The following is a 25,942-nucleotide window of genomic DNA, read 5'->3' as shown; positions in this document are numbered from 1 at the left end:
AATGGGGAAGTTCATGCTGGTGTCAAAATCCAGGCGAGGGTAAAGCAGCACCTGGGTGAGGCTGAAATCTTTTGCTGGTTCCCAGTGTGACCCAGAAAGTGAGCACTGAGCTCAGGCTCAAACATTTGCCCAAGTATTGGCAGAAAGAAGAGCTGGGAAAACAGCTGGCACCCCGATGGATTTTAATTATTAAGAACACCTCATCAGCAGCTCCTGAGCAGCCTCTGGGACAAGAACTGCTCTGGGAATAATTTTCAAATGTGAATAAATTCAGGACAATGGAGCACTGCTTGCAGAAAACGAGGCTGAATTTGGTGAATAAATTATTTGCTATGAATAATTCACTCCGACCTAGTTGTAATTATTCTGCTCTGCTTTAACTCTTCTCTCATCTTCAGAGAGGCTGCCCAAGCCTTCCTCCCTTTGATGGCAAGGGTAGATTTAGGTACTGGGGAAAAATTCTTCACTATGAGTATGGTGGAATAGTTTCTCAGGGAGACTGTGGATGCCCCATCCCTGGAGATGCTCAAGGCCAGGCTGGATGGGCCCTGGGCAGCCTGAGCTGGTGGGAGATGTCCCTGCTCATGGTGGGGTGCTGGAGCAGGCTGCAAGGTCCCTTCTAACCCAACCACTCTATGAGTCTATGCTTCTATGAACACTGATCCTGCCCTAGCACACGGCCAGAACACTGCATGGAAACGTCCTGTCACACTGCAATGAATTATAGCAGCAGCACAGGCGTTTCCAGCACCCATTTTACAGACCCTCTCTGTGATGCACAGCATGGCCAAGCAATGTGGCAGCTCCTTGCATGGAAGGAGCCCTTCCTGCAGGTCAGCGTGCATAGCTGGGATTTAAAATCATGGAATCATTAAGGCTGGAAAAGTCCACTAAGATCATCCAGTCCAACCAGCAACCCCAACGTGCCCACTGAACTATGTCCCTCAGTGCCACATCTCCATGTTTCTTGACAACCTCCAAGGATTTGCACTGCTCAGGTGTTCTGCCACGTCTCTGTGCAACAGGCACTCACTTCCCCACGATGTTTCCTCCAGTGGAGGGAGGCCAACAGCCACGAAGCACGCAGATGCCTGCTGAAAATATTGCTACTAGTGAATAGCATTTGGAAACTGAGGACCCCTCACCGTAGACAAGCTGATGATAAGGGGCCTCCAAGTCTCAATAAATGAGAATAAATGTACCCAAGAGTTCCCAAACTGAGTAAAACCAAGCAACCCCAACCAGCCAATGGGCCAGAGATCCAATCTCAAGGCACTAGAGCGAAGTCAAAGTGGTTTTCTCCCCTTTTTTTTTTCGTTTAACCAGATAGAAGAGATTTTAAAATGCATTTCTTCCCATTTCCCCCACCCTGGCTGCAGGATAGAGCTCTCCTGGTGCCCCAGGACCCCACATGCACAGCCAAGCTCTGGCCAAGGCTGGGCACACAAACCCAAGAGGACAGCTGAGAAAGGGGAACCAGAAAGCAACAGAGAGGAAGGACAGCAGCCAACAGGGCTGCAAGGAGGAGAAAACCCAAACGAAACAAACACAGACATACTGAGAAGGGTGACGACTGGGGAAAAGCACACAAAGCCTTTACAAATGGAGAGGACTGGGAAAAATTATATATATGGAAAGGAAAAGGATGGAGGTGTGGGTCAAAAGGGCTTTTGCCAGACAGAAGAGGAAGTTTCAAAAAAATCTATATTGTTTTGTGGAGAGGGAGGGAGCAGAAATGATGCAGAGACCATGGGAAAAGTTCAGAACTGGTCTCGGGTTCATACTGCTGTGGTTTGTGGCTCTGTGATAAGGGACCAAATGAATCAGATTGCCCTCGAACTCAGGAACCTGATGTACAGTTGAGGTTTGGGCTGTTCAGTGGGAACCCCTCTCTGCTTCTGGGTCAGCCACACATAGGCACCTTCTAGAGGTTTCTAAGTAGATGGGTAAAAATTAAACAGCTCTTTTTATATATATACATACATATATCTTAAAAACAAACCATCCGTGTGTACCTAGCTTCTGTGGATTTTCTCTGTAAAGACCAATTAAACCAGAGACCAGCTAACTCAGAAGGAAAGGACAGATTTGGGAAGGCACAGCTGCAGTGCCTGCACCTAGGGAGTTCCTCTGCAGCAGCTGAGAGCCATCACAGAGAGACACAGAGACTCCTCACTATGGAAATCAGCCAAAAGCCTTGTTTAAAATGCTTATTTTAATACATGTTATTTATATATTCTTTTTTTTTCCCTCCCTTCCTTTTAAAGATTTGGAGGGGAAGGGGGGAAAAAGTGACAGCTTTATGCTTCTGGCACACGTGTGTGACCTCAGAGCTGTAACATCTCCAGCTCCCAGCAGTGTCTGCTCCCTGTAAAGCCAATGGGAACTCAGAGGTGCTAAAAGGAGCCACCGATTGCTCTAAAAGCTTTGGGGTTTCTGTGCATAATTGGTACCTTTGCAGAAGTGTTTGACTGTGTGGGTATCCATCTGAAATAGCTAGGAGGGCATGAAGGCAGCCGGGTTTCTCGAGTGGATTCACGGTAAGGTGGTGATGAGTTGTTCAAACAGAAGTGCTCCTTTAAACAGCTTCTATTATAGCATCAAACTCGTCAAAAATGAGTATGGAAAAGATAGCTAACTGCCTAGTTTTAAGGTTCTGCTCACTTTGCTCTTTATATCCCAACACACGGAGGAAGGATCTTGCAGAAAGCCATATCTGAACCTCTTCCTGCTGCTATGTGTCCTGGCAGGCCTGGGTTTTTTGGCTTAATTAAAGTTCCAAAACCTGGCTTTCATAAAAGCTCAACAGAAAGAAAAAAAAACCAGCACGTTTGGGAGGGACACTGTGATCTGAATCCACTGCGTCCCACTGCACCAAGCATGGCGAGGGGTGAGAAAGAGGCTTGGTGGTACCCGAATTGAGGTCAACAACAACAACAAAAACCCACAACCACCCACAAAACCAACAACCCCGTTGAGTTTCATGGGCACTGAGCTGAGCTGTGCAATTCTGGGTGCTTATGGCAGACCTCTTCCGAAATAAATGGTGAAGTTTGGTGTTAAAAGATCCTGAGGAGCTGGCCCTGTTTGTATCTGAATTACCACTGTGCTCATCAAGGCAGCAGCTGGCAGGCAGCCTTTCGGCTGTAATGCCTTCCTGCGGTTCAATTAAAAAGTTTTTCAGAATCAACAATCAGTTTGAGTGATTTCTTCATCTCACCATCTTAAATGCTCTGCATTAAAATAATTTCTTTCATGAGGGTATTTAAGGAGCCCTTCTGGCGTTGCCTCTGTTTAATAGCTCGCAAACTCCTACAGCACTGCCTACTCTAATTACACCAATCTAATTTAGAGGGGAGAAAACCACCATCGTACTGATGGGCTAGTGAGAGCGGTGGAAAGACAAATGGGGATTGTAGTGGCAGGGTAATTTACTCATTAGCACCCTCCCCAGAGTAGCCTAAATGGAAGCAGAATGAGAGAGAGAGAGAGAAACACTGATAGAAATAGCAGAGACATACTGAAAGACAAACTGACGTGCCACCGTTTCAAAGACCAAAAAAATGGTTACAAAAAAAAAAAAGAAGAAAAAGAAAAAGCAGCAGATCCAAAATCCAGTCTGCTCGGGAAGCAGAGAGAGCACTCAGAAGGAGCCCAGGAACAACACTAACGTCACAGAAATGGCACCCGCTGCAGCCACGGCACAAAAAGCTGGTGGGTTGGCAGGAGCTGCTGGGGTGGTCTACCTTATAGGCAACGCGAGCAGGGCATTTCTTTCCAAGGCCTAGAGGTGGGGACATGTGTCTCAGCATCTCATACATGTCTGTGTAACTGATGCGCCCGCTTGGAGTCAGAGGGAGAGAGGCAAAAGCGAGAGGAGACGGAAATCAAAGCAGAGCAGGACGGGGAAAAAGGGAGGTGGGGAAAGGGGAGGGCGACACAACGGAGCAAATGAGGAGGAGAGAGAAAGGGGAAAACAGACAAGAAAACAGAGATCCGGTTAATCAGATTTCTCAGGAAAACAAAACCAAAGAAAGAGGTGGGTCAATCAAAGGTTCTCCACTTCCATTCTTGTGGTTCGGCACCCAACGTCTCCTCCTCGCCATGGGGAAGCCCCACATCCCCTGCAGCTGGGAATGATTGAGGTCTCATTTGGGAAGGAGGGCTTGGGTTTGGGGGGGCAGAGGTGTGTTTCCTCTGCCTGCTCCCCAAACAGGTCCAAGAGGCTGTGATCACCATGCCAGGGACAGCTGGTAGGCAGAGTTATGGGACAGGGGGCTTTCCCTCAGCAAAGGAAGACCTGGGTTTTCAGGTTAGCCTATAAACTGCCAGAGGAGAAATAGCTATTTCTAATCCTAAAACTCCTAATTTGCTCAGGGGCACAGACGGGGGACTGATCTAAGTCAAAGGTGCAAGTCTGCAGATCTTCAGCCAGACTGGTCAGCAAAACCAGAGCCCAGCACCCAACCTGCAGGATGGTGGTGGAAAGTGGACTTGTTTCTGCCTTGCATTGCACGGGCCCCTCTCTCCTCAGCCCAACACCCACTGCCTGCCTTCACCACCGACTGGCTGCCCTGTGTGTCATGGAAGCCCTTCAAGAAGGACAGTTGCAGAAGCAGGCACTGCATGCCAGCCTGCTGCCCTGACACGTGTCTCAAATCCTGCACTGATGCAGGAGTAGGCGGACGAGAGAACTTACCCTGCCAAACCCATCTATTCCTGTCCTTAGTGACTAAAGCATTTAACATACCTCTCCGGCTTCATAGCCCAGAGTTAATCTGAAAGCTGATGAGAGACAGAAATTGTAATTGCAGCCAATGATTTCCCCCTGGCTTCCCTCCTCTGCTCCTGGCAGAGGGCTCGGCGCCTCTGAATTCTTGGCAGTGCCCATCCTCTGCTCTCCACCTTCACTCCCAAGCGTTGCACACCTTCAGGAGGTTCCCTGCTGTATCTAACATAACTCAGAGACACGAGCGTTGCTGCTCCCAAGGCAACCTCTGGCTCTTGCAGTCGGGTGGACTCAAAGCTCATCCCTTCATCTCTCCCTTGCCTGGTCAACCAGCCCATTCCTAAATGCCCTTCCAGCTCAGGAAAAGGAAAGGTTCAAACCTGAGTCACTCAACTAGAGGGACAACATTGCAAAGCCCCCCAAGAATCTTGCTGCTGCCCAGAAATCCTGGGATAGTATCTCTCTCTGGCATATAGATGTAAAGTGAGGCACTTGGACACTGCGCTGCTTTTCCCTAACACTTCCCACCCAGCCTCTGCGTGATGCAAGCTCGAGGGTTGGCTGTCTCATAAGGCTGCCTGGCCCCAGCCAGCTGGGTGTGGGAAGGGATGGGGCAGGGATGAGATGCACGGAGGAGCGAGGAGGCAGTCCATCAATCATTCCTTGGTCAGGCAACCAAGTTTTGTTACGTTACAGTTTCCTTTCTGTACCGTTCGCATTTGCACTTGGGGGTAAAAACAAACAAAAAAAGAAATAAAAACAGAACTGAAAATGCTGGAGGGAGTCTCTGAAGTTGCAAACCTTGTATGCCACCCTATGAGGGCACTTCTTTCCTAAGCCCAGGGGTGGAGCAATTACACGTAACAAATTGTACATATCCTTATAATGAATCCGGCAACTGGAAAGAAAACATCAGAAGTTATGACAGCAAAAACGTGGGGAATCAGCCTTTCCCTTGCAAACAGAAGAGGTTGGAAGGTCAAACCACGCTGAAAAGCAAAGTCAGCCTTATAACTACTGAGCTTGTGATGAAGAAGTGACTTTAACACAGATGGAGAGAGAGACAGAGTGCTTCCTGCTGCTCAATAAAAGCTTCATTTTCATATTCCTTTCACAAAACCTTCCATGTCATAAGGTAGACTTCCCATCCATTGCATTCACTTTCCAGCATCACTGTGTTTCACCTCTCGATGCCTGAGCATCTGCCTACAGAAGGCACCTACCCACTGCCCAAGCACTGAGCAGTAAAACCAGAGCATGCAGCACACCAATGGTTTACTTAATGGATTATCACTGGGATTTGGACGAGCAGGTTCAACAGAGCTTGGGAACCTCCACCTCCTGCTGCTATTTACCTGCATAGCCTCAGCTTGCTGTGTGGACAGTAAGCAACATGCTGGAGAGAGAGAAACTGCACCTCAAGGTCCACCAGCACTGGGAAAACGGAGTCTTCATCACCAGAAGGTGAAATCAGATGCCCTGAGGCAGCTTCACGGTCGGTCTAATTAACTCACAACAATACTTTCAGCCAATTTGACAGCAGGATTAGATTTCTTAATCTTCTGCACGTAACCAAATCATGTGCAAAAGAACGACCTCTAAAGAAAAATGAGATGATGTGGCTTCACCGTGTTTATTTCTGTACATTACATGAAGAAGGCTGGAATATTTTGGAAATGCTCCTTCAATATTACTGCTTTTTTGCATGTGAAAAGTTAACATCTATTCAAAACCTTCACAATCAACTCAAAATGCTAATTTAGAAGCAGATCAAATAGGGCCATGTAAGCCCTGGCTGCAGGCCTAATCGTAGTTACAAAACGTGCATTGGTTTAACTGAGTCAAGTAGTTTACCCCAATTTTAGAAGGGTTTTGCCAAATCAGTGTGTAGCAAAACGCACAGGAGCATTTCCCTGCTTTCTCCATGAGTCAGTGGGACTCCTCCTTGGCTGTCCCTTGTCCAGCAGTCAGGAATAAGGAATGGGAAGGCTGACCAACATTCCCAATAGCTCCAAGGTTTGTGCACTGGGGAGCAGGGCATAAGGGAGGAAATTCTCTCTTCATATATCTCAGATATAAAGGTAATGCTCTTTCTCAGCTCACCCTTCAGTTCAGTGCTATCCTGGTTAACTCGCAGCCTCAGACCTTGTGTGCGTTTGCTCTCCTGCTCTCTCCTTTTCTGTGATGCCTGAGGTCTCTGCTACCCCTAAATCCAACACTTTTACCACACTCACCCCCCAAGTGCCACACACATTCACAACAGCTGCTAGCTGCACTTTTTAACTTCACTTTGGAATATATTTTCCAGGAAAAATTTAAAGAAAGTTGGAGGTTATAAGGAAGCCAAGGGTTTCTGACATCAGAAATGGGTACATCAATGCACACACAGTAAAGTCCACATGAAAATGCTACCTACAGAACAAAAATATTACAAAATTTGCACTTCTTTGCCAGTCAGCATCTTTCATCAAGGGTCTCAAGCTACAGAAGGTGGCAAACACCATAATTTCCTTTTGTATGGGACAGCCAAGGGGGAGACCGTGAGAGAAGGCACGAAACAGTCAAAGATGGAAGCAAAAGCTAACAGCCTGGGACTCTTTCATCATGCAAATTGTACTATGGTCATTATTTATCATAACAACATACTGGGAGTTGACACTGACAAATTGGCTGGAAGCTTTTTTTCAGCAAGTTTGACCAACTAAGGGAACAAACAGAGAATGGATTCCCAACAGCCCTGCATCCTCAGCTGAAAAGTGGGTGCTTTGTCCTGGTGGGAGCAACGCCTTACGGGACACTTTGTTCAGCTCCATCCTTGGATCACCACTGGGAGATACAAAGTCCAAGGCCACAACGGAGTTCAACCCAACGTTCAAAAGATTTGCTCTGGCCTTAAACTAGAAATGGATTTGGGACTGCTCTTACGTTGTGCAAATGTCAGCCCCACTGTGAAAACATAAATGATTTCAGTGGAACGATTCACACATGGAAAATGCAGAACATGCACACGTTTCGGGACCAAGGCTTGAGTACCACGCCTCAGCTTCCCTTGCTTTGCACTTCTGTCCCTAGTTGCTCTGCCAACATCAACAGCTCCACACCAAAGCAAAATGGGAGCAAGATTAGGGAAAAGTCAGAATTAGGATCTTTATTTATGGCGTATTTTGCGTTAGCAGCTCTAGAAGCGAATGGGTGAACGCCCCACAAAACAGAACCTCTGTGCTCAGAGTTAACAGTGCAAGAAAATCTTTAAACTTTCATGGGCAGAAAGCTCCTGAGCACATGAACATGAATAAAAACTGCACTGGTGCTTATGATTTCCCCTCATGGTGTGTGACTTCTCCCATGGATGATAATCAGGTCAAAAAGGGGCGCACCCAACTTCTCAGCCTCACTGAGATTTCCCAGTGGCAAGAGATAGGATTGGATTTGCAATAGAAAAACAGTTATTTACTCCCTGCCAAATACCCACAAAGGACATGTCTGTATTACGGAGCACGTGGTAAGGAAAATCTGCTCAGAGATTACAAGCTTCCAGTATGTGCTGTGCCACATACATGCAGGCTTGGAGCTAGTTAAAAATCACACACAGGTCATTTTGGGTAGGTTTACACTTAAAGTTAGTCTAAATCAATTTTAGCGAGATCTTCAAGCGGTTTAATTGCATCCTAGCAGGGAGTTTCAGATCCTGATTATACAAACCCTGCCTGCATCTGTCTCCACTGAAGAGAAACAAAGAAGTGCAAAGGTTTTAAGAGCTGCAGGCAGCTTCCTCGCACAGGCAGAGGGGATTCTCTGCAGTGTAACTTGTGGGGAGGAAGATGGAAACAAAATTAGCAGGGCTCGGAAAAAAAAAAAGCTCCTCAGCAGGCAAATGCCCAAGCTGCAGATTACTGAGGAACCTGTTGTGACCTGCAACTCAAAGCATCCCGAAATGACAATGACAGTCACCAGCACTATCGTGTGGCTTTACACAGACAAAGGGAATAACAAAATATTCAAGTCGGTCTTGCTCTAGAAGTGATCCCCAGCCCAAATTATCTCTCTGTATTTCTCCATCCCTTCAAAGGCTGCAGCAGTGGCTCCTGGATCTGCCACAGCACAGAGCTGCTCCTGAGGGGCTGTGCTGCCAAGCGAAGGGGTTTGGCTTCCCCAGCTGTTATCTTAAGGTGGGAAAAAGCAAAGACAAAACAGTAAAACCAAATACTTCATCATCAAGTTGGGAGAAAAGCATTTCCTCCTTTACCACGATCACATATGAGAAACATTTCATCAGAGGCTCACTGAAATCTCAAATGTTTTCAAAGTCAGGCTTACTGCATTTTCTTATTATTATTTCACATGTCTTAGGTTTCAACTGCATGCCCCAAACTTAAATATTATTTATAAGAACAAAATCTCCCTCTACAATGATGCTGTCATCAGAAGGAGGCTTCCAAGATCAAAACATAGGGTTCTATGAGTGATGTCCATTTAAGAATCCTGCTTTCAGCAACAGCACCCTCATGTTAACAGGCTTTGCATCACACCCTGCTATCTTACAGGTGCCTGAAAGCAAAAGATCCATTCTGGGCCCACGGTACTGTATTAGCAGAAGCCAAGCAGTGGAATTTGTCATCTCCTTTCAAAGGAGAGAGAGCATCTTGAAGACCTGAAGGTTGTGTGTGACCCCATGTCTCTGCACAGGATTTGTGAAGCTGCTCACGTGCTTCTCAGCTAGGATAGGAATGCTGCCTGCTTAAGAAGCAGTGAGGCTTAGCTTCACAAGTCAAGAAAAACTGCCAATGGCAGCACGTTCAGCTTATCTTTGGCCTGAGATGCAGGAACCAAAGGCAATCTAAGCTGCTTTTGGAAAAGCTAAATATCTTTTTTGCTTGGCCATTCGGCCAACATTACTTGAATTTATCCTATTATTTTTTGGCCTTACATGTGCATGGGGTGACAGTGGTTGTGTTTGGCTTTACTGAGTTGTTGGTTTAGGTCTATCTCATGTGTACTGAACGGAAATTCTCTTGTAATGACATCAGATTAATTCATCTCCAATACATAGTGAACTTCAAATGGATCATTTACCTCACACGTTACTTCAATTTTTACACATTTTTCTTTCTGGAGTTGCATTCACATTCAGCACAGGCTGTGTGCATAAATACGATACCTGTATGCAACACAAATCCTTTTCTCCACATGCAAGTATAAGAGCACACATACCAGGCAGCTGGGTCGTATTCAGCCCAGACACGAACAAACTCATCCAAATGATGGGGCCCAAGGATGGAGGAGTCTCTCGTCAAGTATTCAAAGTTGTCCATGATTACAGCCACAAACAGGTTCAACATCTGCAGAGAAGAAGCAGTTATAAAGTTAGGCAGAACAGAAAAATAAAAGCAGGAAGGTTAAGAGGGTGATGAATTTCTTAGCAAGACACGCGATTCCAACACTGCGGTTGTTGGCCAGGAATTGCCTACATCTCCCCCAGGAGCTGCCTTTTGCTTGCAGGGTAGCAGCCCTGCCCCATCCTCACTGCAAGAGCCAAGTGCTGCAGGTAGATGGGAAGTGAGAGGTATCCTCAGGACTTCTTGCTGGGGTTGTCAGCCCTCTCCCCACCTGAAACCCACACCACAGCCTCACATCAGAAAGATTTAGGCTTGCAGGAGGCCACTGTAAAGGTAGCAGATTGGCTGCTTACAGGCCCTTGAGCAGAGAACCTCTGAAATTGTGTGGATTTTAACGCATGGAGCAAAAAATACTATGATGAGCAATGTTTCTTTCCTTCTTACAGGTGCACAGCAAGGCACCTGATTTTCCCATTCTCACAGTACGGCCACTTCTTTGTGGATATCAGCCCAAACCACGCAACTCCACCCAGCACATCACCACGACGTGTTACTGACAACCTGAGAGAGACCAAAAAGCTCATATGCTCTTCAGAATGAACCTGGCAAAGCCAGGACTGGGTTCTTGGGGCCATGCTGTCCTCCCGGCCCTCTGCAAGTCAGTTCCAGCTCCACCGTGTGCAGCAAGTCTGCATGGCTCTTGACCATGGAGAGTTTGGCAGCATCTCTATCAGCAGTGAGGTTCTGCAGCTCAGACTGGTGGAACAGTCCAGCTGTCACTGCTTCACCAACTGGATTGTGCCAGCTCTTCCAGAACCTTGATATCAAAGCAAATCAAGGCAAAATAGCTGGAAGAAAAGCCATTCTTCAGCATGAATATCCTATCTTAGGCTTGTAACAATTCAAACCTTTACAGCTCCCCTGAAAGGCAAGGGCAGGACACACAATAGTCTCCTCTCCCTCATGTTCTGCTAACAGAACCCAGAGAATGCTTTTAGTATATTAAGAGCTTCCTCTTATTAAAGCCAGAGGAACAGACACAAGGATTTCAATGGGAAAAGATCAAGCCACAGCGGGCGGGATGGAAGAGCAGGAGGGAGGATGGACATGGATGTTCCCGTGTCAGTCAAAGCCCTGATGGGCACAAAGAACATTCCCATCCTTTTTGTCCCTGCTGCTGTGAGTGCTGCTGCTCTGCTCCATGGCAGCAAATAGCAAAGATGAGCTGAAGGCAGCCATCCCCAGCTGATCAGCATCTGCCAGCCATTAAAAGAAAACCAGTGGAGGTTTGGGGCTTGTGTAGTTTTCATATCCCCGAGCAATCTGGAAAGAGGAAGAGCTCTTACTATGGGAGTGGGCACAAGCCACCATACCCATACGCTGATGCAGAGACTTCCAAAATAGCCCTGGGAACACCAGCAATGCTACGAGTACCCCACACATATCACAGGACCCCCAGAGAATCAATAGGTAGTAAAACCTATTTTGTGAATTTTCCCCTTGAGCCCCTTGCATTGCTCCCAGCTCCAGCTGTGGCTCGGTACAGTTTTCCCTTATTTACATAAAGCTGCTTCTAAATTTTCTGTATTTTTTTTAATTTCAATTTATACTTTTCTACAGCATAAATTCAAAGGAGAAAAATGGCGTCAGGCTGGACATCCACAAAGAGCTGGAAACAATATCAAAAAGCAAACACATTACCCAATTTCCCCCCAAATCCATGGTGTAACAACACCCAGCAAACCATAAAAACGTTTCCTCTTGGCAGAGCTGCAGCTCTGTAATGCTTTAATCGCCTGTGGGGAACCACACGTTTCCTTGCAATGAAGTGCTGAGCACATTTGAAGAAATGAGTTCCAGCCCTGGCTGCAGCAGTCCAGCTGCTTGGCATCCACGCTCCTGGTTTGGGAGTTGGACATCCTCCCTTGGATCTTTTTGGGCTCCCCACTTGCCCTGCCAGCAAATGAGGTTTCAATGGGAGTTCCAGGAGCTCACGCAAAGCAGTGTTCAAAGCTGGATTTCACACAGATGTGCCCCAGCCTTCAGGCCTGCTACTGCATCTCAGGGCTGATGGAAGCCAAAGAGGAAGAGCCATTTTTCTTTATTTTTTAATTGCTATGATTATTACAAAATAAAGAAGTTTAGGAGCAATGGCACTCTTGAAGATACCCATGAGAACACCTGAGTTTTTTGGGGAAGGATTTGTACAAGGAAGGATTTAGGCTTTGAAGTACAGTCTGTAAATGGAGCATTAACTTCCAGGAGCTTTCAGGGCTCCATGGTTTTTAATATATGCAGAAGAAATAATCCCTGGGATGTCAGAGGGGCAACAGCAGCTGGACACAGGATCTCAGCAGGGTCCATTGAAGTTGGTCTATCAATACACGACATCAAACTGCCACATGTACCTCTTTTTCCTGGGTAAAGGTTTCTGATGATAGCAGGGATTAGCTGCACAAAGCACCAAATCTTATATTTTAAAGCCAAGGCATGAAACTGAAAGCAGTTTTGATAGGCAGCTTTTGGGGGCTTTTTCAGAGCCGTGATTTTTATCTCTTGCTGCTTGAAGTTTAATTGGGTCCCTGTCCCTGGTTTTCTATTCCTCTGTTCCAGTAGCACAGGAAAGATCCAAACCCTGAGAGCAGAAGGCTTTTAATGCACACAAGTGATTAGAAAGACATTGGTATGTATTAAAATCTTAAAGCCAGCCCCTCAGGACAGCCACAGACACAAACAGAGCACAAAAGCTCCATGTACCTTCATATCTAAGGGTCTCCTGACATTATGTCAGAAGAAAACACATTTATTTGGTAAAGAAAACAAAACATGCCACCAAGCAAGATCGGTGCTGTCAGCTGCCTGCTCCAAGCACTTCTCAACCAATGTTATCTCGGCCATTCCCATCCTGCCCTCCCCATCCCCTTCTTCAAAGGGCCACGTTACAAATCAAGACAAAACAGATTAATGCTTGATTCCAAATATTAGATCCCCCGTGGGAAGAAAGATAAAAACAGTGCTTCCCTTTAAACTAATGACTAAATGGTCTCTTTGGGGATTAAAGGGATCTTAGCACCAGGAGGATAAATAGTTTTTAGCAAACATTGTATAAATCACAATTAGGGAGAAGAAGGAAACAAGAGGGTGGGGATGGCTTGGAGCTTCCCCAGCCTTTTAGGGACTGGCTTACCAGGAAGGAGCAGAGGAAGATGAACGACACGAAGTAGAAATAGGCGAAGTCGCTGCCGCATTCGTTCTTGGTGAGGCCAGAGAGCGGGTCGCAGGCCCTGCTGCTCAGGCATGACAGCATGATCTCATGCCAGGCTTCCCCTGTGGCACTCCTGTGGACAAATAGGCAGAAGGGTGTGAGCTCATCCCCACCTGTTAGCTAAGGTAATTAGGAGGAGGTGTGCGCCCAGGTGGAGAGAGAAGTATTTGCATGGAGAGCCCGAGCTGCCAACCTGCTGTCATGAGAAATAAAGGAGAATAATTCTGTCTGATGCATGGAGGTCAAGGAAAAGAAACAGGCTCAGGTAAGCCAAGTTAGGTTGGTTTCAGGGAGGATAACATCACACTGATTTAAACAAGTCAACAGCAACATGGAAATGTGAATAGATGCAGTTTGCATTGCCTCCTTTTGAAGCACCTGATGTTTCTGTCCTAGCGTTGGCTGCAAGCCCAGCTGAGATGCTGGGAAACAAATGCAGCCTCCTCCCCTGGAATCCCTCATTTCTCTTGTCAGAAGGTGCAGAAGCACCAGGAAAGTCTGACTGGTCGCAGGATCCGGCCTCCCAGGTTTTCTCCATCCTTTCCCTTCTCCCATTTTGGGTATGAAAGCTGAAATAGCAGATAGCTGTAATCTAAATAAATCCTAACTTCTCCCTTTCACTGCGGGGATAAAAAGTAATCAAAATGAAAACACTGGCAGTCCCAGAATGTCCATCCTCAACAGAAACCAACCCCAGCAACGCACATGCATGGATCAGAGGCAGGGGGATCCTCATGTTTGCTGATGTCAGCTTTTCACATAACCTTAGGTTTTCCCCCAGTGATTTCTGCACCGTGCTCAGAGGTGCCTTTAGGGCCACCCCACAGCTTCATGTAGAACCCAGCCCATTGCAGTGCTGCTCACAGCTACACAAAGTGGGTGCAAAGCTTTTCATTCTGCCACTGAGACTTCAGATCTGAAAAATACCCTTACAATCACACAAGATGTGAAACCACTTCCAAACACAATGAATTCTAGTGAGCAGCAGCATCGGGCAAAGACCCTGGGCTGAGCCTGGGATACAGGAATCCTTATTTACCCCACAGTAATAGCAATGGGAGGCAAAAATTGGGATACTGAGCCAGGCCATAAGCCTCGCTCCTGTGCTCTGGGATGATCTGGTGCTCAGTGCAAACTGAAACAGCTCCTAGATCACTCTGGTTTGTACAGCATAAAATATCAGCAGCATTTAGTCCTTAAACCTCACTCCCTCGTGCAGAAACCTGCTTCCCATCATAGTCCTGCTGCCTCTGCCCACTCCCTCCCACTGTGTGGCATTCAGAGTTTTGGCTGCAGTGGCTATTCTGAGCTGGAGAACTGCATTTCCACTTGGCTTCACAGAAACTATGCAAACCCAGACCTATGCAGGATATCATTACCAGCATCAAGACACAAAGACTTACTTGCTGCCCACCTGCAAGCCTTGTGGCATTCAGTATCAGCTTACCTGAAGAGAAGCATCAGGGCTTGAAGGAAGGTACGGAAATTATTGTGCCGATTGATGGAGGTTTCATCATTTAGTGCAATGTTTCCAAATACCTGCCACAGAAAGCAGAAGGGGTTCAGGGCAAATGCAGCCTGCTGTAGAATCACGTGGGAGTCATGAGCATAGGAGAAAAGGTAGGAAAAGGATCTGCCCTCCTTCAAGGCAGATAGAAGTGTGTTGTGAAGAACAAATGGCGGAAAAAAATCACATGAATGTTCTTCATCTTCATGCTGACCTTCTCCAACACCACTTTTCAGCTCCACCGTAGGCCAAGAAAAATTCCACATCTCTTTTTGGGAGGGATTGGTGCCCAAAGAGCTCATTGGGCACAGCCTTGTGCCCTGCTGTCACCCGCAGAGGTGTCCATCAGTAGGTACCCACAGAGCAGGACCAGGTCTGCAAGCCCATGCTCTCCCACTTTACACGTACACATTTGGCACTAGATTTAAGACTTGGCAGTAAGGATATAAGAGAATGGCCCCTTTTTGCTCTTCCAAATCCCCAACCACCAAGCAGGAGGTGCTGGTTTGCCTCATCCTGAGTCAGGTACTGATGCTGCTGCAGAGGAAACAGCACACCCTGTTCCCATGGGACAAAACCAGGCAAATACAGTCAGTATTCAAGCCAAAATTTTACCTGCATGCCAATAATGGCATAGATGAAGAAGAGCATTGCAATGAGAAGACACACGTAAGGCAAGGCCTGTGGGAAAGGAGAAGAAAGTATTAACATCACTAAACCTGTATTAGCTTTTAATTCCTGGGCAGCACTGCGCTCTGTAGCATTTGTCCTTCAGGTAAAGGAGCTGGGAAAAGAATTGGAACAATCCTGGAAGCCTTTGGCTGACGAAGCCCTGGAAGCAGGTATTCATCAATTACAAACCAGACTGTGTTTTCCCAGAGCTCTGTGTGCATTCTTGCAGGCAGATAAGCAGTAACCAGGGAAAACACAGTAAGAAGCTCTGCAGCAGGCACTGGTGCTTCCTATGCATAATTGCACAGGGACAAACCTTAATTTTTAATGACCTTGCTATAAATTCAGTATGAGAAAACACATATAGCCAAGGAACGAGTTCCTGCTTTGAATTAGGCACAGACTGCACCCCAAGAGGGTAAAAAGGTTCTGAGTTTTCATGAGGAATCAGTGAGTGCTGCAACATAATTATATTGCATGAGCTGAGAATAACAGCTACTTTGCACTCAGGCTAGATGAAGAAGTAATTAATACCTCTTAACTAGCAATAGTTGCAAAGACATAAAGCCCTGCCCTGGGGCTACCATGGGAAGCCTGAAGTCAGGGGAGGGGTTATGCAGCCCAGAGCCCAGGATTGATTGGTCTCTGCTGGGAATCTTTGCACATGAACCAAAGAAGAGAGTGCAGCTTAGAGAGTGGACAAAGGATGGGCAGACAGACCCCACTGCAGACAGACAGATCTCTGGGGCCCATCAGACCAACACCACCAGCCCAGGTGCTGCAGTCTCAGCCTTTGGGAGACATCAGATTCATGTTCCCCTGTTTGTCTCCCTGTTTGCAGAGGGGCAGAGCAGGACTGCAGGCTATGCCACGTGCAGTTTGTTAGTAAAAGGCATGTCCAGAACAACATACTTTGGTTTTGAATCATTACCAATGCACTAAGGACCTGGGACCTGCCCAAACTACTCAGAGACTGAGACTTGGCTAAGCCCCCCCTGTCTGATCCACCCAGAATTATACAGTCCAAGAACACTGTCCTGGGTGGGAACATTTCATATTCACAGACCCCACATCTCAGCCTCTGGTGGAGGCTCTTGGCTGCAGCAGACCTCATTAGTTACAAGATGGGAGCAGCAGACTCGTTACCTCCTCCACGCTTACAGAAAATGTGACCTAACAAATCTCATTGCTCGTGTCCTTTAAGGCACAGCATACTCACATCCCAGCCCCTTCCCATAAGTTATTTGATGGGTGAAAGTGTAATGTAGAAATTGCATGTGAGAGCACCAGTTGGCTCTCTTGGGGTCTCTCATGGGCAGAAAAGTGTAATATAGCACTCTCTCTGATCCTGGCCGTGGGATGACAGCATGGATGCACCTAGTTCTTCTCCAGGCCACTTGTGGAAAGAAGCAATTTCTATGTTCCCATTTTTGCCCTCTTAACACTTTTGCCTCTAAGGTTTAGCAGTTCTAAGAAAAACTTCCTGTCGACCAGCTCCAGCACTGAGCTATAGTCACGTCCATGCTCTGAGTGAATTTTGGTAATAGCAACAGCTTGGGTTTCTCTTCTATTCAGTTCCACCAAAACTGAGAAACGTGGACAAATTGCTCTGGTTTAACATGTCACCACACCTCTGCTGACTGAGCACGTCTCTTAACCTGCACAACAGTGAGGTCACACAAATTACCTTAAACCTGGCACTTGCTGCATGCAAACAGCAGGCATGAGGGCCCTCAGCTGTCACCCTGCATTTTCCTCACGCTAAAACAAGAGAAGGCTTTGCCATGAGGATTTTGTGGTGGTCTCAAGGACAACCTAAGCTTTGCACACCAGTGTTCGTGCAAAATGAGCACTAGTGCAACTGTAGTGAGGAGATAGAGAGAAGCGGGGAGGTCTTTGATACCCAAAGGCTGATGCTGGAGAAGTGCAGAGCATCTCACACCTTCTCCCTGTCTCCCACAGGCCCAACACTCACCTTAAATGACTGCACAAACGTCCAAAGCAAGATGCGGATAGTGTAACCCTGGCGAAGGAGTTTGATAAGTCTTGCTGCCCTGAAGAGCCGCAGGAAGCTGAGGTTGATGAAGTTGTCCTGTGGAAAGTAAAGGTTTTGTGTCCTTCAGAAATTAACGCGATGAGAAACCACAGCCCGCAAAAAAGAAATTAAAATTACCAGCTTCACGATCTAAGCAGCAAATCGGCCACCAGAAAACCTTCCAAAAGAAACATTCGTCAGTGCAGATCACTCCACATGCAGCAAGTATGAGAAAATCCCTCTCCACAAGAGCCCTCCCCTCTATCCTGGGTCAGTGACAGAAAAGAAAATGGCCCTTTCACGCTGTCCATGGATGTCCTGTTTTCTTTGAGTAAGGCAGATTTTCTCCCCTAAAGACTCAGGGAGAGGTAATGGTGCCATATTATCATTTTGTAAAGAATGAGATTGAAGTCTTGGTCAGCTCGCTTTTCTGCCATGAACTGAACTTCAACCAAGACAGCTGCGACAGACTGCGCACGTAGCCTCAACTATAATAGAGAAAGGCATTGTCCAGTGAAGATTAAAGCATCTTTGAAAAATAGGGATGTTTTCTAACCTGGAGATTTAAAGTATTTATATCCAACTTGTGACTGGACAGGCTCATCAAGGAGAAATGGCACCAGCAAGACTTTGGAAGATGGATCACTGGTAGCAAATTGGTTGGGGAGGTCGAGTGTACAGCAGCAGGCAGGTGCCTTAGGAGCCTGCTGATTTTCCCATTACTATTAAATGTGCTTTCACAGGTGGATCAAAGAACTGCTGGAGATGGGGTCTGATTTCCATGCGTTTTGTGGGATTCTCCCCACCCCACACCCCCATCTTTTCTTTCCTTTATGGAAAAGAGGTCGCTTGCCCCAGCGAGCTAATCTAGAGAGGGTTCTTTCCAAAACAAAACATGCAAAAGCCAGATCCCTCTTGCCCTCCTGTTTTAAGGAGATGAAAAATATCCCCGCACTCTGTACCTATTCCAATTCACTTGTTTGTGAATCTCTGATCGCAGCCACTCATTTGACTGAGTTAACTAAAGAGAGAAAACAGCTCGCTTTCAACTGTCAAGCAGTGGAGGGGAAGACACCATCGTAAGGAGCTTTTATTGGCAAAGATGAGCAAAGCCAGTCTTTCTCTCATATCATCATTTTAGCAGGAGACACCCAGTCATATTAAAGTGACCCACGTTTCTTGCTCGTTTGGTGACAGAGCTCACGCTGAATTTGAGGGGGGGCTTGTTGGATCTATTCAATTGTTTAAATGCCAGCTCAGTTTTGGGGCCATTAGCATCGCATTCCACCAATCCCATCAAAGAGTTCAAGAAATCATGCATGCACTTGGTTTCTCTCATGTTAAAAAGGCAAGCAGCTCAGAGTTAGGCACAGACCATATATCAGACTTAATCCTCAAATAAAGAGAAAAGAGTAAATCACAGGTATGTTCCATGAAAGAGCAGACAACACCGAGCTCATTCAAGTCAGCAACAGAAAGCAGCTCTGGCAGGCAAAACACAAGCAAGGATTCCCCTGGGTTGGTCAAGGTCGGTAGAACAGGTGCTAAAATCCAGCACCTGTCTCTTAGCATCAGCATCTGTTTTATTTTTATTGCATTGGTTACAGTCCCTTCACAACATACTGGTTGAACTCACCTTGGGTAAGAGCCAGGGACAGAGTGTGGCTGCGTGACTGAGGTGCCACCAGCAGCCTGGTCCTTACTGTCCTGATGGGTTTGCATCCAGACCAGGGCTAAGGCTTAACCCAGAGCCCACTGCAGTCCCAGGAATTTTTCCCACCTGCAGGAACTGGAGGGCCTTATGGGCCTTATGGGATCCCATTCCTGGCACTATTTCAAGTCAGGCAAATCATAGAGCATCACTGGAGCCTGATCTTCCCCACCACAAGTCTAAGGCTTCTCCAAGGAGCATGCACACAGGCAGCATCTGCAGGATCTGGCTCTCTGTGTGTTGCTGCCTTACTTCCTTCTTCCCACATTAACATAGTTTACCACCAAAGCTTTACTCTGCTCAGATTTTGCTCCAATCTCCTATCATGATTAGCATGATGCCCCACGCCTGCTTTGGTCACACTTCACACAGGACATCCCTGTGCCAACTGACACTTTCTACATGAGAGGTTTTTTTGAGCAGTACAAAATGGGGGCTTCAAAACTGTCTATGCACGTCTACAGATTTCCACTGCTTTTTGTTCTCCCAGCTTCAAATCTTCCCTTTTTGATTCAAGCACTGCCATTTTTCTAAAGAGCAATGAAAGCTTCAGCTCCACAGGGAAACCTCTGCAACCCAGGAAAATCCAGCATCACTCGTGTGCACAGAACTTGCAAAGAGGCAAAATCACACAGGCCTGTGACAGGCAGGAGGGCTTCACAAGTAACCCTCAGCACACCGCATAGAAAACCCATCCTTGGGCTGCTCAGCCCTCCAGGCACTATCAGAATGGCATGCAGTTAAAGGGGAAACTCCACATTGCAATATTTCTCGTGGATAGCAGTGTTTTGCACGGATTCCCCACCCTTTTAGCCACCCCTGTGCAGCACGTGGCACACACATGATTGTCCTCTGGATCACCAGGGTCTGTCTTCCCAGAGCTTTGTTTGTGTTTCTGTTGCACAGATGTTGAAGGCCGCTGGGCGCTCGCGTGAGGCATCGCGGTTCAATGATTCTGTGATCCATCTGAGGACCAGCCAACTGTGCTTGAAATACGTTTCCTTCTGGCCTGTTGCTATTACCCCAAAAGAGGAGGCGGATGGGGCTCTGCTGCAGAGGGCATCAAGAGACCCACGTGGGTCTTCAATGCCTCCCCAGAGCTCACTGAAAGCAGGAGGAGAGGAGAGAGTGGGGAGAAGAGCCATCATAGGGACAGAACTGGCCTTGACTGCTGCCCAGCCATGTGCAGACAGCTCCTTTATCCTTTCTTAGGGTGTTTTCCATAGTAAAAAGCAGAAAAAACATGCTGGGCAGGGTGTACAGCCACTGCCTGGATCTATTTCTCCAGCATCTCCTGGATTGTTTTTCTCCTTGATACAGGATCTCTGCTTGCTGTCCAGAGAAATGCAGAAGGGGCTCTGCAGCAAAGCACCGCCTCAGCAGATTTATTCTTTTGGATTTTTAAACCTGAGGTGGGAATAAGTTTGTCACGTTACAGCTGGAGGATTTAGCAGAGGGGGTTTCTCAATGCTGTCTCACAGCAATGAACTCAGCAGAAGCTGGGCTGGTCATCCCCACATGTATGGCTGCCCAGCTGAGGGACACGACACAAAACAGCATCGTGGATCCTCATTTTTCTGTCGGCAGAACAAGAAGCTCACCCCAAGTGGCCATGCCACCACAGAGGCATGGAAAAGGGAATCCAATCAGCCCAAGAACTCAGGAAAATTTGGCAGTTCTCACATGGTTGCAAGAATTAATCTGTGCTGCTAAGGAACAGCAGCAGCTCAGCACTGCAAAAATGGAACCCTTGCCTTGGACAGCAAGCAATAGAAGGAGCCTGGATCTGGGCACACGATTGCAGAGGCTGCAATCTAATGACTGCAGGATGAACGTTTAAATCTTTAATTTGCAACACTGGCATGCCAAAATTTGGCATTTCCATTTCTCGATCTGAGGCAAGTTGATTTTTCTAGTGTATTATCATGTGAGCAAGCGGATGTCAGAGCAGTTCTCAGTGCTGCTTGGGCCAAGGGAGCCGAAGTTTAATCTCCTAGAGCTGTCCTCACAGCTCCCACATATCAGCAGTGGTTCCAGCCCATGGTACAGTGCAAACCTCTAACTCACACAGCTCTGTACCTGTGTTTGCTGTTCACTAGCAAAAAGTTTCCTCCTGGAACCTCTCTTATGCAAGCACTGAGGCTGCTGCAGGTTGTCAGAAAGACTCACACTCATTGGTTTGTGAGCAGCAAATGTGCAACAGAAAGACCAGATGTAAGTTGAAGTAGATCTGAGAGCAGCTGCAAAGCAACCGAGACTTTTTGGTAAGCTCATGGCCTCATTTATGTTATTCTTAATCATGGCCAAGATAATTAACAATAGAATAATATTATTTTTAAGAATATTTCCAAACACAAAGCCTCCTATTTCCAAAGACACCTCTGGAATCAGGCACTGTAATTCCTAATGGGATCTGGTGCCCAGTACTTCTTTTCACAGAGCGGCTTCTGCAATTCACATGAGATGTTTGCTCCTGCTTCCAGGCACTCATTGCCTGCTGCAGTGGCACCACGCTTCTATATGTCAGTACCACAGAGTTTTCAAAGTTGAATAAAAAACAATCTTTCCCACAGTTTCTCCTGATTCGAGGGAAGCAACTCCGTAACGGCTTTAATAATTTTCTTTTTTTGTGCCTTACAATAACCACAGGCTTAGAAATACTTGCAAGGCCGTCCTCTCTGACATTCTACTCAATGCATCCCATCCAAAGGAAAAAAACGACAGCTTCTGAGAAATGAAGTCGGTGCCACTCTACAAACGGAAGGCTTTCCCACCCAGGCCATCCAGAAGCATCCTTTCCTCTCACCCTCATCTGATTTTCCATGAAAATAAAGCAAGTGGAAGTCTCCCCTTTATCAGTGTTGGGTGTAACGAACAGAGGAGAACGGGCTATTGGTAACTGCATTTGCCTCACGTCACCAATTAGCCAAGGGGAAGAAGATGCAGAACAGAAGCCAGTTTTGAGGCACGCTGCAGTGAGGCTTTTTCACCAGTGCAATCGGAAATCTCATCAAAACAAATCAAATCAAAGAAAAACGAGAGAAAATAAAAGCAGAGAATTTAAAGAATTGTTTAAATTCAATGAAACCAACCGTGTCCTATATGTGATGTTTTCATGGATGGATATTGGCAAGATTATTTACAAATTATTATTTTTTTTTTGAGCAGCAGGTGCACAACATACAGACGGAGACATGGTTTTCGCATTGTATGTTGATTGGATGGCGTGATTCAGCAGGTAGATAAGGAAAATAAAGGACAAAACAGGAAACAAAAGAGAAAATGAGTAATCAGGACAAGCAAAAAAGGAAACTCTGAAAATTTCACTGGAAAAAAACTGTCAGGCTTTTGGGGGGTGTTATCTTTATGGTAATTATATAAATTAAAGAATGCTTCAAACCAAAAGAGGTTCTGAGATCCTAAAGGTAACACAGACAGTGCAGTCGTTATTTGCATTTCTTTCTGTAATGCAAATCGGGAGACACTTCACAAACACTTCTCACGAGGCTTTTTGTATTTCCAGGCACAGAAATAGATGTCAGTTTGCCATACACCCCTTGGGGCCAGCCGTGGCCACAAGGAAGAGCTTCTCCTTAATGCCACCTCTTTGCTGTTTTACTTTCAGTTACTGAGAGGGCTGAAAAACTGACATGCATGTTTTTGCCTAAGGAAATAAAAAAATTATATGTATATTCCACTGCATTCACAAAGTAAATTACGTATGACACGGTTACCAAAGTAAAACAAAGCAATTAGTCAATACATTTCTTTTCCTTTTATCTTTAGTTTTCAGTGGATCAAAGTACCGACGTAGCAAGGCTGGTGGAAGCCAAGTCTCTCAAGGTGAGACCGCCCAGGTGAGCAGGGTCAGTTGCTTCGGAGGACACTTACAGTTGGAAAAATACAGATCATCATGTAGGAAATCGGTGCTCCTGCATCTATTTGCTAGCCTGAAGTCAAAATCAAAAGATGTTCCTGTCCGTGGCAAGGGGGTGGGACTAGATGATCTCCAGAGGTCTCTTCCAATCCAAACCACTCTGTGGATTCGCCACAAGGATGGCGAAGCGCTGTTTATTTTGGGAACAGATCCACGTAACCGGTGGCATCAACGTTCTGACCATCACCTGGGCTTCCCTCAGCCTGAGAAACCTTGAGATGTAAACGGACAACTGCAGGGTGAACACATGGGGCAGGGCTGCCTGCCACCCCAATACCTGCACGGCCGCCTACCAGGCAAGGAGAGAAGAGAGCGTCTCGCGGTGGCTCTGGGTCGTGGCCAGGAAAGACCTGATCACTCTGGTGACTCTCAGCTCTGGGACACAGTGAAGAGCTGCTGTATTTCCAAGCAGCAAAAAATTGGGCTTGTGCTTCCCAGGTGGCTCTGGAGCACCTCGGGCTTCCCAAAATGCCACAGGTCAGAGCTGCACATCCTGTTAATTACTGTGGGACCTGAGCAGCACTGCCTCATCTTTCTGTTCATCTTCCAGACTGGGTCCCATCAGCATCCTTGGGCCTGGGGGGGGAGGAAGGGTGGCACTGGAGGGCATGATATAGTTCTACCTACAATATGTGCCCCCGGATGAGGCAAGCACTCTGTGACAATCAGCCTGAAAGCTGCAATTATTTGCTGCCATTAACAGTTGTGTTATAAACATAATCTTTGGGGCACTGCTGCAAGTTCTCACTTGAATAGTTCAGCAGCAATTCAGTGCTCCAATGTCACCTTTAAGCTAAATAAGTTCCTTCCTCATACCTCTTCAGTACGCTGCTCACGATGCATTTGAACTCCCAGCCCATTGCCCTGGCTGAGGCTCAGAGATGGATGCACACAGCTTAAAAAATAGCACACCGGTGGCTACAGCAGTTATTCAGTGCAGGTGGGTGTGCTGCTGCAGACAAGCATGGGCTGGGGAGAGATCAGAGAAGCACCATATGAAAGAAGTTTTGAGAAACAAGTCTAGCAAGAAGGCAGGGGGACCTCCAGGTACTCTGTGGGGGGAAGCATGTGGGCAGGAGACACATTGGCTGTGCAGAAATGCTGAAGAAAGGCAAGACAGAGAGAGAGCAGAGCTCTAATTAGAACCTCTAATTAACTGAGAGGCAGCACTGAGAGGTAAGGGGCTGTAAAGGCAGTCGGGTTTATATGAATGATGTTGTGAACAGCTACATGTTGGATGCTCTGGTGAACTCCATCATGTAGTCCTCCCCAAGGCTGGCTTGGTGGACATAATGAGTCAAACTAAGACTCTCAATTATCACGTGGGAGGATAAGAGAAACGTGTACAGATGCTGGCGAGCCTAACTCTATTGGATTTTGCTGTTTCAGAGATAATTCCTATTCCTCTTAGAGGCATCCCTGAATCACTGCAGTCCTTGATGCTGAGAACCAGAGAAACCAGCACAGAGCAGAAGATGATGCAGCTGCTCCAGCACCACCAAGACTGCATCAGTGACGCCCACATGGGGATTTGGGAGCACGTTTACCCTCCAGCCTGAAGACCAGGAGAAGACAGGGAACTTCTATGCACTAGTTCTTATTCCTTCTCTTCCCAAAGGAGCATTTACCAAATTCTGAGACCATTGCCTCAAGTTCACTGCGCTGCTCTTCCCTCCTGGTAACATCAGCCAAAAGATGGTTTGAAAGGAAATATTAATCTCTGTGGCTGACGTGCAAGATTTTCAAACCAAAGCAAAGGTTTGGTTCCCATCAGGAGACCATCAGAGCAAGTTCCTCTGCAGAAAGAATGCAGGCAGGCATTCAGTGCCTGCCCACAGCACTGCAAATCTTCCAAGCTCTCAGAGGTGGCTTGATCTAAATGATTCTACCCTGTGTACTAAGAACAAAAGGTAATGCAAAAGTTTATGATATTTGTCAACTGTTCAATGAATACCATTTATAAAGGGAGCAAAAGGCTTTATTTTTCCTGTGTTTTCTGTACCAGCGTTGTTAGATAATAGTATATTTTGTCAGAAACAGTAATATGGTCTTCAGCACCAGCTGAATGTCCTGTAAAGAAGCCTGGCGACCATAGTACTTAGCACACACAAAACAGGTTCTATAAGCAAAACTCAGGAACCGAGAAGAAAAAAGTGTGGTAAAATTCAAATCCATTACATACAGAGATAGCATCATCAACTAAAGCATGCATTGGGAGAGGAAAGGAGCACATTTTTAAACTGGATAACATCAGATTGCCAAAGCTTCTGTCAGTTATTTGCTGCCCTTATGGAAAAATCCTATGGAATTTAATGGCAAATTTGTGCACTCAATGTAATCTCCAGGACTCTTGAGCAGGGAGACTGAGGACATGGGGACGGGTGGCCAACGAATACTATGGTACAGTGACATTTTTACTTTTTTATTGGTAATTGCCCTGCAGAACTTCTGTGTGAGGAACAGAAACCAAAGTTCCCCCAGGGCAGACCGTGCAGGCTGAAGAGCTTCTGGCTGGGTTTATGTTCCTGTGCTCAGTCCTCTTATCTCCTTCTCCCTGCTCAATACGGGCTGGGATCCCCAGAAAACAGACATGATATTGGGGAATGCCCTGCAAGGCATCTCACTCTACAAGCCAGCAGCTTTCATTAGACTCCTTCTGACATTGTCCCTCTATTAAATTCAACAGGATTTTTCCATTAATAGGCAAAAACAGCTCAGGGTCAGAGCCTTTTGCTGAATGAGAAGGAGAG

The 25,942-nt window shown here is 46.6% G+C and overlaps 1 protein-coding gene across 10 annotated transcripts in view; it reads right to left on the bottom strand.

Annotated features, from left to right (window-relative positions):
• Window positions 1-25,942, bottom strand: part of LOC128073142 (voltage-dependent N-type calcium channel subunit alpha-1B-like) — a 260,445-nt gene that overhangs the window by 18,394 nt on the left and 216,109 nt on the right. For all 10 annotated transcript variants that reach the window (XM_052667614.1, XM_052667605.1, XM_052667604.1 and 7 more), the window contains 6 exons: window positions 17,485-17,601; window positions 15,453-15,518; window positions 14,778-14,869; window positions 13,253-13,403; window positions 9,941-10,068; window positions 3,747-3,843 (listed from right to left, as the gene is read on the bottom strand). In XM_052667614.1, the coding sequence (XP_052523574.1) occupies window positions 3,747-3,843; window positions 9,941-10,068; window positions 13,253-13,403; window positions 14,778-14,869; window positions 15,453-15,518; window positions 17,485-17,601 (651 nt within the window). The remainder of the gene's footprint in view (window positions 1-3,746; window positions 3,844-9,940; window positions 10,069-13,252; window positions 13,404-14,777; window positions 14,870-15,452; window positions 15,519-17,484; window positions 17,602-25,942) is intronic.

This window comes from Tympanuchus pallidicinctus, unplaced genomic scaffold, assembly GCF_026119805.1.
Source record: "Tympanuchus pallidicinctus isolate F22 unplaced genomic scaffold, pur_lepc_1.0 scaffold8, whole genome shotgun sequence".
NCBI classification, from domain to species: domain Eukaryota; kingdom Metazoa; phylum Chordata; class Aves; order Galliformes; family Phasianidae; genus Tympanuchus; species Tympanuchus pallidicinctus.
The sequence above is the reverse complement of the archived record's forward strand: the minus strand, read 5'-3'. Positions and strand labels throughout refer to the sequence as shown.